The sequence below is a fragment of the Lithobates pipiens genome, unplaced genomic scaffold (assembly GCF_037356315.1).
Source record: "Lithobates pipiens isolate NorthernLeopardFrog02 unplaced genomic scaffold, aLitPip1_a1.2 Scaffold_28, whole genome shotgun sequence".
In the NCBI taxonomy this organism is placed as follows: Eukaryota; Metazoa; Chordata; class Amphibia; order Anura; family Ranidae; genus Lithobates; species Lithobates pipiens.
This window is the reverse complement of record NW_027507789.1, coordinates 146,582,439-146,599,147: the sequence shown is the minus strand read 5'-3', so window position 1 is coordinate 146,599,147 and position 16,709 is coordinate 146,582,439. Positions and strand designations below refer to the sequence as shown.

Genomic DNA, 16,709 nt, shown 5'->3' with positions numbered 1-16,709 from the left:
CGTCTAGATAAGCCATGACGGCTATACCCTGAACTCTTAAGATTGCTAAGAGAGGGTCCAGAATCTTTGTGAAGACTCGAGGGGCTGTAGCAAGCCCGAACGGCAAGGCCACAAATTGAAAATGGCGCTGCTCTACCGCGACCCTTAGAAATTTCTGGTGTGCGGGAAAAATTGGCACATGGAGATATGCATCCTTGATATCTATTGATGCCATGAATTCTCCCCCTTGCAGGGAGGAGACCACAGTGCGGATTGACTGCATTCGGAAGGTCTGGATGTGTAAAAACCGGTTTAGGTTTTTCAGATCCAGGATAGGTCTGACACTTCCATTTGGTTTTGGAACGGTGAAGAGATTTGAATAAGACCCTGAACCCTGATCTTTCGGGCTCACTTCTACTATCACACCCTGGGATAGTAACTGATCTAAGGCCAGAAATAGCGGTTTTTGCTTTACTGGATCCCTGGGGATCCTTGACCTTAGGAAACGAGAAGGTGGAATCTCCTGAAACTCTAGCTTGTAGCCCAGAGATACTGAAGAGATCACCCACTTGTCCTGGATCTCTTCCCGCCAGGCGCCTGCAAACTGCAGGAGCCTTCCCCCCACTCTGCGAGCGGGGGCGCCCCTTCACAAGGAAGTTTTGGGGCTCTGCTTGGCAGGCTTTCGCCCCCAAGTCCTTTTCTGTCCCTGGGCTCGGCCTTGAGCCTTTCTAGCAGTGGAGGACTGAGAAGGCGGTCGCCACTGTTTAGAGCTTGATGCTTCGGGAGAGAGAGCACGCCTAAATGAAGGACGCTTGCTCTTTTTGACTGGAAGGAGAGTAGACTTACCTCCTGAAATATTTTGGACGAATTTATCTAATTCTTCCCCAAACAAACGCTCCCCTTCAAACGGGAACCCAGTCAAATGTTTTTTGCATGACAGCTCAGCAGCCCAATTCTTTAGCCATAGGGCCCTACGCATGTGTACCAACATGAGGGACAAACGTGATGCTTGTTGGACAGAATCCAAAATCGCCTCAATTATGAAACACAGGATGTAAGGCAATTCTGCATAATTTTCTACTTCCTCACTGGGAAGGAGCCCAAACATCTGTTTAACCTGTTCCTTGAGGAACTGACACAACCCCACGGCTGCGACTGTAGGTTGCACCACAGCGCCAGCCATGGAAAAGGAGGCTTTTAATAAGGTTTCCAGCCTTTTATCAGTTGGATCCTTGAATACCTGCGCATTATCCAAAGGACAAGTTAGGTTTTTATTCACACAAGAAACAGCCACATCGACAGATGGGACCCCCCACTTCTTGGTGAAACTTTCCTCCACAGGATAATACATGGAAAACCTCTTGGGAGGAGTAAACAGTTTATCGGGATGTCCCCAATCCTCATACATCAATTTATCCATTAAAGGATGAATTGGAAAGGAATAGGCAGTCTGTGGGGCTTTCCTGACTCCCAGGGAAGAGACAGAGGACGTAGCGACTTCAGCAGCAGGCATTCTGAATGTGGTACGCACCAATTCAGTATAATACTACACCTGCTTTCTGAGTGCCTGGGAGGAGGGGACTATCTCCTCTTCCTCTGACTCATCCGACTGCTCATGATCCCTATCCAAAGATAGGGATCCCTCCTCATTTTCAGAAGAACCATCCGAGAGAGGGATTTCAGCAGAGGGAGGGGATCTACCCCTTTTCCTGCTCTCTTTTAGGGAAGCAGAAATAAAATTCAGGATTCTCCCTTCAAAACCCTCCAATGTAGCCCTAAGGGAGTCCTCAGTGACATAAACCGGGGCTGCGACATTAGGAGAGGCTGCAAACCTGACAGGTGCACTGACTCGTCTTGAGAGGCTGGCTCCAGTCTTGCAGAGGGGGATGGTAATTTACAGGCACTTTTGGAACCCCTGGACCTAGGCGGTGACTTGCCAGTGCTCTTATTACCTCCCCCTGAGACCCTCTTACGAGGAGACATAGTACTAGGCTACAAAGCAGAGGTACTAGTACAAGTGCGATCATTGTTGCGCTTAAAGTCTCACAATAAATAAATATATGCTTAAACTGCACAACCTGATGCTGAGTAGGTGTCTTAAGGTTTGCCTGGATCCAATCCCCACGGATGCTTACTGCCCATAGCTCCTGTGTCTCCAGTTACAGTCCCCTGACGCTCTGGGCTTTTAAAACTGCCGCCTGGCGCCTGCGCAGTACAGCGCCGTGTACACTGACGTGCACGGCTCGCAACCACACCCCCCCTCCTCCATTAGGCCGGGAGCGCGTGCACGAGGACCGCGGAATCCGGGGGGGGGGGGAGGAGAACCCAAAACGGAGCAGCGTGGGACCCCTGTTTACCTTCATCTGTGGCAGGGACTGCAATGGAGACGTGAGTTAGCTGGAGAAACCAGGCTTTCACTGAGCGTGTGTATTGAAAGGCATGTAAGTATGCATCAGGCTGCTCTTACTCCCTCTAGTGGTGGAAACCAGGTAAGACATACAACTACTCACAATGAAGAAATCCATTCATATATTTAAATATACAGGATGACTTCCCTTACCTGTCCCCGCCGCAGGAATTGCTGAACCAGACCAATTCCAGCCTTCACCCATCACGGCGGGTATTGTTAGCCAACCTTCAGGTATATCTGGGGCTCTTACTGGAAGAACCTCCCACCTGGGCCATGTAAAAAGCTCTGCCAGAAACTTTCGTGCGCTCTGTATAAACAGTACACCAAGTCTGGTTTTCCCAGAGCCCAGTCTTCCAATGGAGAGGACTTACAGGCAAAACCTCGCTTCTTCGGCAGACGAGGCCTGGGTACCATACCATCTTGGGAGTCAATATCGGCCCGAGGTATGGATCCGGTTTGTTGTAGCCCTTCGGCCCTCGCAGGGACCTGCATAGAGCTAAAGTTTTACGTGACCATCACCCAGACACTGGCGAAAAAACTGAGGTGCCTCCCAAATGGGAGGGGTTATATAGGGGAGGAATTCTCCTTAATTAGGGTCAACCAGTGTCCAATCACCAGAGGTGCCTATATAACCCACTATGTAATGAAGCTCCTGTGTCCCGTGATGTATGATCAAGAAAGGTATTTTCCAAACACCCCTTGGCGGGACTCTGGTTTTTTCTATCCTTTGCTCCCCACTTGGTAACCCTCTCCCCTTTCGGCTGAGTGAACTGCATATTGGGACACCCAACTTTACTCACAAATTAACGCTCTCTCCTTATCCACCAATCCCACAAGTGGTCTCAAGTTTGGCATCTTCCGGCATATAGCATGGCACCTAAACCCCGACTGAAAGTACGGGATTCCCTCAAGATAGTTTCCCTAAATGCGCGAGGGCTCAACATCCCTGAAAAGAGGTCTCAAGTGCCGCTTTTCACACACAAATGCAGGGCTGACATAATTTTTCTTCAAGAAACTCATTTTAAATCTAACTCCATCCCCAAACTTTCTAACTACCGATTCCCATCAGTAATACATGCCACTGATCCTACATCTAAATCGAAAGGAGTCTCTATCCTCATAGCTAAACAATGCCCTCTCCAGATTGAAGACACCATGCTGGATCCTGAGGCGAGGTATATTTTCATTAAAGGCAAACTGAGGGGCAAGCTTATCACCTTGGCCAACGTCTATGCACCCAACTCAGGGCAACCCTCTTTCTTCAGAACGACTCTGGCCAAACTCTCCTCCTTCCAAGAGGGCATTCTCATCTTGGGAGGAGACTTCAATGTCCCACTAAACCCAATCCAAGATTCATCTAGTGGTACTTCTTCTCTTACATATAAAGCTTTACGTACAATCAAATCACATCTACAAGAATTATGTCTTCATGACTCCTGGTGCACACTGCATCCTCAAGGAAAGGACTACTCCTTTTTTTCCATCCCACACAACCGGTATTCCAGATTGGACTACCTATTTTTGTCACAGAGAGACTTACCATGCCTCTATGAAGCTTCCATAGAGGCTAAGTACATCTCTGACCACCATCCCGTATCCATGACCTTACAAATTGCAGACAACCCCCGCACACCTTCGACTTGGCGATTAGATCCCTCCCTGCTATCAGACCCAGTGATTGCAGCTTCCATTCAAGAAAATCTGACCAATTACTTTAAGGAGAACCAATCTCCAACTATAGATCCGATGTCAGTATGGGAGGCCCACAAATGTACAATCCGTGGTGTGTTCATGGCAGCGGCTGCGAAAAGAAAGAAAGAGAGAAATCTCCTCTTAACGCAGCTCACCAACCGCATTAAAAATCTGGAAAAAACCCATAAACTTTCTAGGGCAAGGGATACCTTCGCTGAACTAAACCAAGCGAGGCAAGATCTTCTCCAACTCTTAAACTCCCAAATCAAAAGAAACTATATGATTTTGCGTAAATTCTTTTACGAATATGGCAATAAATCTGGTAAACTTTTGGCTAGAGCTCTCAGAAAGCAACAGACCACCAGAACCATTCATTCCATCACGGACCCCAAGGGCAACAAAGAAGTGTCCAACCACATGATTGCTGAACAATTTGTTCAATACTACTCCAAACTCTATAACATTAGGGAACAGTTGTCACAGGAAGATCAGATACAAAGAAGGCTTGTAATTGAGCATTTTTTACAAAATTATGCCCCCACTCCCATTTCATCAGAAATGGCACTTTCTTTAGAAGCGCCCCTCTCGACCACGGAACTTGAGGTAGCTCTTAAACACATGAAACCGGGGAAAAGCCCCGGCCCTGACGGCCTTACCACTTGCTATTATAAAGCCTATATAGCCACATTGAAACAACATTTTCTAGCAGCCTTTAACTCACTAACTGTAGACAAACCTCCCCCCCCGAGATTTACTAAGGGCCCATATCACAGTAATCCCGAAACCTAATAAAGACGATACTCTAGTAACAAACTATAGACCCATTTCATTGCTTAATGTGGATTTGAAGATTTACGCCAAGATACTAGCCAATCGTCTTCTCCCCCTCCTTCCCCAGCTTGTGTCTCTAGATCAGGTGGGATTCATGCCTGGGAGGGAGGGGAGAGATAATATGATAAAAGCGCTCTCCATACATCATTGGTTGTCCTCATCGACTCAGAAAGGATTTTTCCTCTCGTTGGATGCGGAGAAGGTGTTCGACAGAGTGGCCTGGGACTACATGGAGGAAGTTTTGCAGAAAATCGGTCTCCCTGATAAACTGGTATCTCTTATTATGGCCTTGTATGCTTCTCCAACTGCCCAGGTCAGGATTAATGGCCAACTGTTGGACGCCTTCTCCGTGTCCAATGGGACCCGTCAGGTTTGCCCGCTCTCGCCCCTATTATTTATTCTTACTTTGGAACCTCTCCTCCGTAGATTAAATTCAAATCCAGACATTAGGGGGATACAGATTGGTTCCAAGACTCATAAAATTGCCGCCGTAGCTGACGACATATTACTTTTACTTACCGAACCCCTTGTTTCCATTCCTAATCTCCTTACAGACCTTGAAGCCTTTAAAGCGCTGTCCAATCTACAAATGAATTTTTCTAAATCAGAAGCCCTGAATATATCTCTGCATACTGAAACTATAGAGTTATGCCAAAATATGTTTCCCTTTCGCTGGAATACTACAGCCATCACTTATTTAGGCATTAAATTACCCTCTAGACTGGGAAACTTATACTCGGCTAACTTTATCCCCATTCTCCAGACCATCCAGAAAGATCTCAAAGCCTGGTCTACCGGTCTATTCTCCTGGTTCGGTAGAGCTGCAATTATTAAAATGAATGTTCTTCCCCGTTTGTTATACCTCTTTCAAAAGATTCCAATCAAGCTCCCCCCGGCCTTCTTTAAATCACTCCAGACTATCTGTGCAGACTTTATTTGGAATGGGCAACGAGCCAGGCTCAGCTTTGCTAGATTGACATTACCGAAAAACAAAGGAGGTATCAACTTACCTGATTTCAAAAAATATTATTAGGCTAGTCTTAGTTAGAATTGTAGACTGGAATGTCCACTCACATACTAAAGCTTGGGTACAGATAGAGAATGCTTTTTCTCTATCTCCGATTAAATTCCTACCATGGCTGAATCCTGAACATGTCCCACATCCATGCAAACAACACCCTCTAATTGCAAGTACATTGCAGGCTTATCGTTCAGCCTGCCACACCCATCACATTTCTTCCAACCATAGTCCGATGACTCCAATAAAACATAACCCCGCATTTCCAGCAGGCCAATCAGACACATTCCTTTCTGAATTGTGGCATTCATCTGACATTAGAGCTCTACACTTTTTTTCTAATGCCCAATTCCGATCTATACCAGAACTCCCTACACATGCCACAGGGCGCCCTTTCCCGTTGTGGGTGTATTTTCAAATCAGACACTTTTTGACGGGCCGACAATTTAAACTTGATTTTTCTAGGTAACTCACGCCATTTGAAACATTATGCAACCAAACGGAACCTCAACGCCATGTCATATCCAGCATTTACGGGATGTTTTTCTCTACGTGTAGCCCAAAAGCCAACTTAGCCGTTCACAGCTGGGAAACTGATCTATCTCAGTCCTTGATGGATACTGACTGGACTAACATTTTTACTCATATTCATAAAGGCTCTTCCAATGTCTCCGTCCAGGAAAATAATTTCAAAATATTCACCAAATGGTACCTCACACCCATTAAACTCCACAAACGTGACTCCAATGTTACCCCTTCTTGCTGGAGATGTTCAGACAGTATAGGCTCATTCATACATGTTTGGTGGTCATGTTTCCGGCTCCAACAATTTTGGAAGGAGATACACCGCCTCATATGCCAAATCACCACGTTCTCCATCGAATTTTCACCAGCATCAATGCTTCTACACCACTCAGCTCTCCCGCTGAAAACATACCACCGATCTTTAGCACAACACCTGCTAAATGCCGCAAAGATGTGCATTCCACCACTATGGAAATCCACTACACCTCCTTCTGTCTCGGATTGGATTAAGAGAGCATCCAATATAGCAGAACTGGAAAATTTGATCTGCCAATCTAAGGACACCCCATCTAAATATTGGGCTACTTGGGCTTGCTGGCACCACTTCAGAACCTCAGCTGAATGCAACCAACTATTAACCGGAGTCCCCCCACCTCAAGACCCTGATATTCACTCTTCCCACTTGTATGGACCCAATCCCCCTAATTAGATCCTACCTTTAGCCTTCCTGATCCATTTAGCCCCTTTAGTACTGCTACTTATAATTCGTGCGGAAACCGGCTACCTACTGTTTGTTTCTTAATAGTCATAGTCTCCCCTTACAATTGATTTCCAGATAAGCTTTCTTGAAAGATAAGTTTCGGGAGGATGTGTACTAGGCCCTTGCATTGATATTTAATAGGCTCGTATGGGCTTTTTCAACTCTAGTTATGATACCCCTACACCAAAGCTTAGTGGTAGATTGGGTCAATTACATGGTCTCCCTTTTTCCCCTTTTTTTTCCCTTTTTTTTTTTTTTTTAATCTCTCCATTGATAGCTATGTACATGCATCCTGTCGAACTTCGAGTTATGTTTATTTGCCATTTACATTTCTTACCGCTGTTAAAACACCATTGTACTCTGTTTTGGCTTAATTGCACTTTTTTTCTTTGTTTACTCTGTTTTCTATACTCTTTAATAAAAGACATGGAAAAAAAAAAGAAAGGCATAGGGGTAGGAGCACATGTCATAGGCATATACAGTGCCTTGAAAAAGTATTCATATCCCTTGAAATTTTCCACATTTTGTCATGTTACAATCAAAAACGTAAATGTATTTCATTGGGATTTTATGTGATAGACCAACAAAGTGGCGCATAAATTGTGAAGTGGAAGGAAAATGATAAATGGTTTTCAAAACATCTGAAAAGTGTGGTGTGCATTTGTATTCAGCCCCCTTTACTGTGATACTCCTAACTAAAGTCTAGTGGAACCAATTACTCAGTTACTCAATTACAGAAGTCACCTAATTTATTAGTCTACCTGTGTGTAAATAAATCTCAGTATAAATACAGCAGTTCAGTGAAGCCCTCAGAGGTTTGTTATAGAACCTTAGTGAACAAACAGCATCGTGAAGACCAAGGAACACACCAGACAGGTCACAAATAAAGTTGTGGGGAAGTTTAAAGCAGGGTTAGGTTATTAAAAAGTATCCCAAGCTTTGAACATCTCATGGAGCACTGTTTAATCCATTATCCGAAAATGGAAAGAGTATGGTACAACTGCAAACCTACCAAGACATGGCCATCCACCTAAATATACAGGTTTAGCAAGGAGCGCATTAATCAGAGAAGCAGCCAAGAGGCCCATGGTAACTCTGGAGGAGCTGCAGAGGTCCACAGCTCAGGTGGGAGAATCTGTCCCCAGGACAACTATTAGTCGTGAGCTCCACAAATCTGGCCTGTATGGAAGAGTGGCAAGAAGAAAGCAATTGTTGAAAGAAAGCCATTTCCCATTTGCAGTTTGCGAGAACCCATGTGGGGGACACAGCAAATACGTGGAAGAAGAGGCTCTGGTCAGATGAGATCAAAATGTAACTTTTAGGCCTAAAAGCAAAACGCTATGTTTGGCAGAAATATAACAGTGCACATCACCCTGAACACACCATTCCCAACGTGAAACATGGTGGTGGCAGCATCATGTTGGGGGAATGCTTTTTTTCAGCAGAGACAGGGAAGCTGGTCAGTGTTGATGGGGAGATGGATGGAGCCAAATACAGGACAATCTAAAGCCGCGTACACATGATCAAACAATCCGGTGGACAAACCGCCCGTGTATGGGCTCCGGCGGACTTTTTTACCCAAAAGTCCGGCAGACTAAGAAAGTAGTTTTGCACCTAAATATGTCTGCCGGACTCGCATTTCGGCGGACAATATGGCCATGTGTGTGCTAGTCTGGTGGACAATACGGCCATGTATGTGCTAGTCCGCTGTACTTTTGAAATGAACTGACTTTTCCCACCCGGAGAGCCGGGACCAGCAAAGGAGGCATCGCTGGCCCCGTCACCTTGTATGGAGTTAAGGGGGAAGCCCTACGCCAAGAAAACGGCATGGAGGTCCCCCTCTAGGTCCATATCAGACCCTTATCCGAGCACGCTACCCGGCCGGTCAGGAAAGGGTGTGGGGACGAGCGAGCGCCCCCCTCCCCTGAACCATACCAGGCTGCGTGCCCTCAACATGAGGGGTGCTTTGAGGAAGGGGGGCCGCGCGGCCCCCCCACCCCAAAGCACCTTGTCCCCATGTTGATGAGGACAAGGGCCTCTTCCCGACAACCCTGGCCGTTGGTTGTCGGGGTCTGCGGTTTAATAAGCCCCCACCGTATGTGAATGAGACCCCCCACCCTATGTGAATGAGTATGGGGGTCTTCTCGCCGGACTCCTCCGCTATCTTCTGCTAGCTCTTTTACTAGCGGAGGAGCCCGGCTTTCTTCTTCGCTGCCGCCCTCTTCTTCTGTGAATGAGACCCCCCACCCTATGTGAATGAGTATGGGGGTCTTCTCGCCGGACTCCTCCGCTATCTTCTGCTAGCTCTTTTACTAGCGGAGGAGCCCGGCTTTCTTCTTCGCTGCCGCCCTCTTCTTCTGACTTCGGGGGTCTTGTCCCCCTCTTCGGTTCTTCTTGCCGGGCCCGGTCTTCTGTCGCTGCCTTCTGTTCTTCTCTTCTGTTCTTCTCTTCTTGAGCTGTTGCCTCGTCGCTGTCTCTGGTCACAATGACAGGCACGCGGTGTACGGCGGCTTATATAGGGACATCGCCAGATGATGTCCCCGCCCATTATGATGTCACAGTCCCAGCATCCTCTGGGACTGTGACATCATAATGGGCGGAGACATTATCCGGCGATGTCCCTATATAAGTCAGGGCATGCCGCGTGCCTGTCATTGTGGCCAGAGACAGCGACGAGGCAACAGCTCAAGAAGAGAAGACGGCGACGGTGACAGAAGACCGGGCCACCACTTGTAAAAGAGCTAGCAGAAGATAGCGGAGGAGTCCTGGCGAGAAGACCCCCCCAAGACGGAAGACCCCTGGAGCAGTGCAATAAATTATTTTTAAACCTTGTGTGTTGTGTTTTTTTTACATTTTTTTCACAGGTGAATGGGTAGGGGTACATTGTACCCCATACTCATTCACATAGGGTGGGGGGCCGGTATCCGGGGGCCCCCTTATTAAAGGGGGCTTCCGGATTCCGATAAGCCCCCCGCCCACAGACCCCGACAGCCAATGGCCAGGGATGTCGGGAAGAGGCCCTCATCAACATGGGGACAAGGTGCTTTGGGGTGGGGGGGGTGGTATGGCTCAGGAGGGGGGGCGCTCACCCACCTGGGTAGAGTGCTCGGATAAGGGTCTGATATGGACCTGGAGGGGGACCCCCACGCTGTTTTTTCAGCGTAGGGCTTCCCCTTTAACTCCATACCAGGTGACGGGGCCAGCGACTCCTCCTTCGCTGGTCCTGGCTACCTGGAGACGCGTTCAAAATGAACAGACTTTCCTCCGTGTGTGTGTGTGGGCGAGTCCGTTCATTTCAAAAGTACGGTGGATAATACAGCGAATTAGTCCGCCGCAAAAGTACCGTGTGTGGGCAGGTAGCTCGTTTGGAAAGTCCGTCGGTTTGTCCGCCAGACTAAGTCCGCCGGATAATGTGATACGTGTGTAGGCGGCATTAGAAGTAAACTTGTTATAGTCTGCAAAAGACTTGAGACTGGGCCGGAGACTCACCTTCCAGCAAGATAACGACCCTAAACATACAGCTAGAGTTACAATGGGATGATTTAGATCAAAGCATATTCATGTGTTAGAATGGCCCAGTCAGTCCAGACCTAAATCCAATTGAGAATATGTGGCAAGACTTAATAAATTGCTGTTCACAGACACTCTCCATCCAATCTGACAGAGCTTGAGCTATTTTGCACAGAAGAATGAGCAAAAAATGTCACTCTCTAGATGTGCAAAGCTGGTAGAGACATCCCCAAAAAGATTGTAGTTGCAGCAAAAGGTGGTTCTACAAAGTATTGACCCATGGTTAGTAAATGTTCAGACCCTTTGCAGTTTGCATACCAGCCAAGACAGGGGGTTGAGGATGCTATCATTTTCATGGTAAATCGCATTTATGCACACTTGGATAAGTCAGCAAGAACTGTGAGGGTCATGTTTTTTTTACTTCTCCAGTGCTTTTAATACTATCAGGCTGGATCTTATGGACAAGAAGCTAGCAGCAATACAAGTTGATGTTTCCGTTGTGTCATGGATTGTAGACTACCTAACAGGAAGACCACGATATTTGCGTTTGCAAGAGTGAGATCAGCAGGGTGATCAGCAATATTGGGGTTCTTTTTACTGTCTACACCCCTGATTTCAGCTACCAGACAGAGTATTGCCATCTTCAGAAGTTTTCTAATGACTGCGGTAGGGGGATGTATCAGGGATGGGGAAGAGACTGAGTATAGGACTGTGGTGGAGAACTTTGTCACATGGTGTGAGGTTAATCATCTGTATCTAAATGTGACAAAGACAAAGAAGCTAGTTGTGGATTTCAGAAAGAGGAAACCAACAATGACCCCAATCTCTATCCGAGGAGTGGATGTGGAAGTAGTAGAGAGTTACAAGTATCTGGGGATGTACATCCCCAGATACTTGTAATGCCGATTACAGCAACATTCCAGTTCCTCCCCAGCAGCCGGAGGCATCAGATTGTGAATTGGTGCTCCCGATCGAGCGGGAGCACCAGTAACAGTGGCGGGAGGGGGGGATGTCCCCTCTCGCTCCTCTGGCATAACAGCCGAGCGGCTTTTAGCCGCTTCGGTTGCTATGGCTGGATAGCCAATCGCCCGCTGTAAAAAACGGTACTGGGATGATGCCTGCAGGTGCGGGCATCATGCTGGTATACCCCCCGGAAGCCGAGTACGCAGATCTGCGTATGCTCGGCGGGAAGGGGTTAAGAAGTGCATTACATACAAAGTGCAGAGTTCGGGAAGGGGGGGGGTTACAAACAGAGTTCAGTGTTTGGGGGTGCACCGCATAGAGTGCAGAGCTCAGCCTTCCTCTACAGTTGCTTACCTCTTTATCCCCATCTAACTTTAACCCCATTTCAGCTCTAACCTCTGCATGCAATACCCCCCCAAATCACTCCTCTGCCCCCCCCCCATCTTCTCCCCATCTCTTTAAAAGCTCCACCATCTTCCACATATCTTACTTTTGTTTCTGTATTAGGCTGAAGCACCCTGTTGGCTTTAGTACCACCTGAAACACTGTACTTGGCTCAAGCTCTCTCTTGCAGGGAGATTATCCAGTGGGGGAGTTGGCATCTTCACTGCACCCTGAGCACCTGAATCTCCCTTGTTCCCACCCTGCATTCATTGGGGGCCACTCAGGAGATAAGATCTGTGGGAGCCATTGGGAGACAAGCTGTCACTTGTAAACACAGAAGCCGGACTTCTGTGTTTACAAGTGATAGGGGTGAGCAGGGAGCAGAGGGCCCAAGCCAGAGGTGGTGGAATGGAGTTCCACCAAGTTCCAGCTGAAAAAAAAGCACTGTATGTTGGTATTATGTTGGTTATTATCTGGGGTGGTGTTAGAAAAAGTGGTGTATTATTTGTATTTGGTAGTTTGCCTGTTATTTTAAAGTGGTTGTAAACCCTTACAATCCACTTTTTGCTACAGGTAAGCCTATAATAAGACTTACCTGTAGCTACCCCGGATATCTCCTAAACGTCATCGGCACATGCGCATTGAAGTAGTGGTATGTGCATGCCGCTTGCTTCAGTGAGTGTGCCGCGATACCTGGAAGTAACTCCGGGGAGAAATGTCTCCGGCCAGTGCTGTGTATGGGCCCCGCAGCGGGGGCTTCGATCTGAGGTGAGTATTACATAATGAGCTAGTATGCTATGCATACTAGCTCATTATGCCTTTGTCTTGCAGGTTTTTTGTTTTATTTTATTTTTTCATGTGGGTTTACAACCACTTTAATCCATGTTATTTATTCTATGTTGTATATTAATTGTATGGATGTTTTATCTGTAGTGTATTTTTAATTTTCTTATTTGGTGTTAATGGCTGTTATTGGTAATTTTGTTATGTTTTTGCATCTTGTTCAGTCTATTGTTGTGATCTTGTGTTGTCTTGTTAAGTGTGTCTGTCGTAACAATTTCCCAATTTCCCTTTGGGATTAATAAAGTATTCTGTATACAGTATATAAAAAAAATAGGTGGTTAGAATTGGCCTTTGGAGAAAATTTTGGCCCATTCGTGCTAGCAAACCCCCTTGCCCACCGACAGTCAACTTCCTTATGCTCCCCTGCTGCTTTGTTTCTCTGGGTCCTAAAGCCTGTTTAAGCTCTGTGTCGGAGTTTACACAATTTAATGACCATCATGGGACAGTGTTTGAGCTTGGCAATTGGCTGCTTAACTTGAACTCTGCATTAAGAGAGCAAGGGGAGAAGGTCACATGCAGTGTTGCCAACCTACCAGATTGAAATTTACTGACACAACGCACAAAAATTACTGGCACAGCCAAGTTTTACTGGCATTTCCAAAAGTTAAAAAAACTACAGTTTTAAGTGCAAATTTGAGTATTTAGACTACAAACAAACACGATATGCAATTAGCAATATGATTTAAGGTAGCTCATAAGGCAAAAAACATATTTCTTTACTTTTACTGGCTGCCAGTAAAAATACTGACGATTAGCAACAACGATCACAGTAGAACATGATAACAAACCCAATTTCTAGGAATAAAGTGGTATCAAACCCAAACCCCAAAATGTAATATATTGCTTAGATGCGGTGGCTGCATTACTTTTCTTCTTTTCAGTCTTTTTTTCCTCTCTGTTTTCACCTGGTGTATTAGAGTACCCCCAATATGATTTAAGGTAGATAATAAGGCAAAAAACACATTTCTTATATAGTAGGTAGCTCAGGGACACGCCTCAGGAGGGCAATAAATTAGAATGGGTGGCACACACAGATAAAATTCACTTTCACGGTGACACTGAGAGCAGTTTGCAGTAGCACAGATGATGATTAGACCTCACTGACACGTCCCCTCTTGAGTCACAGTGACAATCTCTCTCCAAACCAAGTGATCCCTCCAGTTCACTCCAGTCTAAACCGCATTGACGGTCCCAGTCCGCCTTGTTCCCATACCGCAGACCCACACACGAGGCCCTGGCCACTCTGCTTGGCCCCATTGCACAATGACATCACACGACACATGCCAGAGCTGCCTGATCACACTGTAGTAGGCACTCAGAAGGTCTCAGCTGGATCCAGACCAAGCCAAGCTTCACAGCCATATTTTTTACTGGCAACCTTTTACTTTTACTGGCAGGAGAAAATTGCCTGTTTTTTTACTGGCTGCCAGTAAAAATACTGACGGTTGGCAACCTTGGTCACATGTACCCATATCTGGAAGCTCTGGTAAAGAGTGGCGGCAGAGTATTTTTAAAGTGTGTATCAGTGGGTGAAGAGGTGGGTCGACAACACAACCTGTCACTGTACTGAATGGGTAATGTGACAGATTTTCTTCATGGAATCACTGTGGTTTGCTTTTACAATGGTCACATGATCAGGAGCCATTTCACTGGCTCCATATCAAAAGCCATAACTGTTAGTTATCAGTGACAGCTTGATCAATGTGCTCAGCACACAACCCTAGGCCACGGTAGACAAATATAGCAGCTGGGTGTTAAAGCCCAGGTTATGGAAACATGGTGGGCAGAAGGGCAGGGCAGGATGCTATTCTTTAAAGGTCCACGTTAAGGCATCTACTTGTAGATGTTTTTACATACGATTCAAACTTTTTTCAGTTGAATTCAATACGAAAAATGTGTGAATTCTGGATGTGGTTGTGTGAATCTTGTGTGAAAACATTCCTAAATAGACCCCTAAGTGTTCAGCCATTTGGTCTGTAAAAGCTTTTTATTTTGCTTTATTAAAATCTCTAGACAAGTCCAAGTCATTAGTTTATTGAAAAAAAACGTTCTGCCTTAAACTTAAAAAAAAATAAAAAGAAAAAAAAAAGAAAAAAAAAGAAGTGTGCTTACCATACTGGACAGGGACTCTTGATTCGTTCCCTTCACCTTCATTAAACAAAAACCATAATTAATGTACTGATTATAGCTAGCAGGGAAATGATGACACACTGAATACATAAAAGCAGAAAGGTATACAAATAAAGATACATGTCCTAGATGTACAAACATAAAATGATCAAGCGGTCAAAGCACTATCATATATATATCTTAAAGACAAAGGTCTTATAAAGCATACAAGGTACATGCAATCTGATACATAAAATAAGATGTACACTATAATACTAGAAGGCAATGTCTACCTTACCAGACACAAATCCTCTTCATTTCCACCGGTCCCACAATATATCTCATGCAATCACAACACACCAATAGAAGACTGGCAACATGTATTCTAGAAAGATACCTATCTGTTGTCTCCGCTCAAAGGGAGCCCCTCTGCAACCACTGTCATGTATTGCTTGTAGCTGTGTGATACTAAGTGGCACACCCAGAGGGCAGGGAAGGGCAAAGTCCAAATAAAGGGGAAAAAAAATCAGGCGAGAGAGAGGATACAAGGACTCCAGAGAAGCAGTAACTGCTTAAGACTATTTCATATGGACTTTGGTACATTATAGAGCAGGAAAGAAGGAAACATAATCATTACTCAACTGGGTGTATATTAAGAAGAACATAGAATACAGGAACGAACTGTGCTGCAATTAAGTTGAGTGGAAAAGATGTTTATATGGCAGGAGAGTGACGTACTAAAAAGATAGGAGGTGTCCCTTGCAGATATAGGATGACTGCTTGACTCACCTGGCAGATGCGCCTGTGTATGGAAGGAATTCTGGAGATTAACAGGACAGCCCCAAACTGGACTCTGTTGTATTTCAGTCTTCTATAACGTCTCCTGCAATTGGGCACATTACAGTATTATGACTATCCATCCTTTGTAACCCAATGTAATAACATTTCTCTATTGTATACTATATATATATATATATATATATATATATAATATATATATATATATATATATATATATATATATATATATATATATATATATATATATATATATACACATACATATACAGTACACATACATATACACACACACACACACAATATGTTGGACAGGTTTTATATATATATATATATACACTATATGAAGTTTGGGGATTAAATTGTACATTCATACAAAAGTTAGGTTAAAATGAGAAAGGATTTGAACCTTTGTTGGATTTTAACTATTATCTAGAATGGTGTTAAATTTCCCTTCTCACTGCCCAGGAGAGACTGGTTTCAAAAGAGGAAATCTGCAACGTAGATGTAGCACCAGCTCCTGAAGAGCACGCACTATGCTTTTTGAAAGTTAAGGTTACATCTGAACTGCAGTTTGGTTTGGGTACAATTGTTCTAAATTTGGACCTCATTATCAGTCTGACTGGAGTATAGGATGTTCAGCCTGGTCACAAGGGGCACTGTCTCTTCTGGCAGGCATGGAACCACAGTCTGGTTGGGTGCTTTAAGTTTACTCTCTCTCGGAGCCCGCCCAGTGGGAGTGTCACTCTTGCCGTGCTTTCTGGGAGAGGGTACTTAACCACTTGCTGCCTGCCCTATTACAAATTGACGGTGGCAAAGTGGTTTCATAATCCTGATCGGACGTCATATGACTCTTTACTCTTTACCACGTGATCAGCCGTGTCCAA

General features: G+C 45.3%; 1 protein-coding gene across 3 annotated transcripts in view; it reads right to left on the bottom strand.

Moving 5' to 3' along the window:
* The window catches only part of MYO15B (myosin XVB), a 337,586-nt gene that overhangs the window by 258,645 nt on the left and 62,232 nt on the right, over positions 1 to 16,709 (bottom strand). Inside the window, exons 6-7 of one of the 3 annotated variants that reach the window (XM_077459669.1) lie at positions 15,814 to 15,907; positions 15,028 to 15,063 (exon numbers count right to left, since the gene is read on the bottom strand). In XM_077459669.1, coding sequence (XP_077315795.1) covers positions 15,028 to 15,063; positions 15,814 to 15,907 — 130 coding nt within the window. Of the gene's footprint in view, positions 1 to 15,027; positions 15,064 to 15,322; positions 15,547 to 15,813; positions 15,908 to 16,709 lie in introns of those variants that run through there. The other 2 variants (XM_077459670.1, XM_077459671.1) reach the window with 2 other exon arrangements.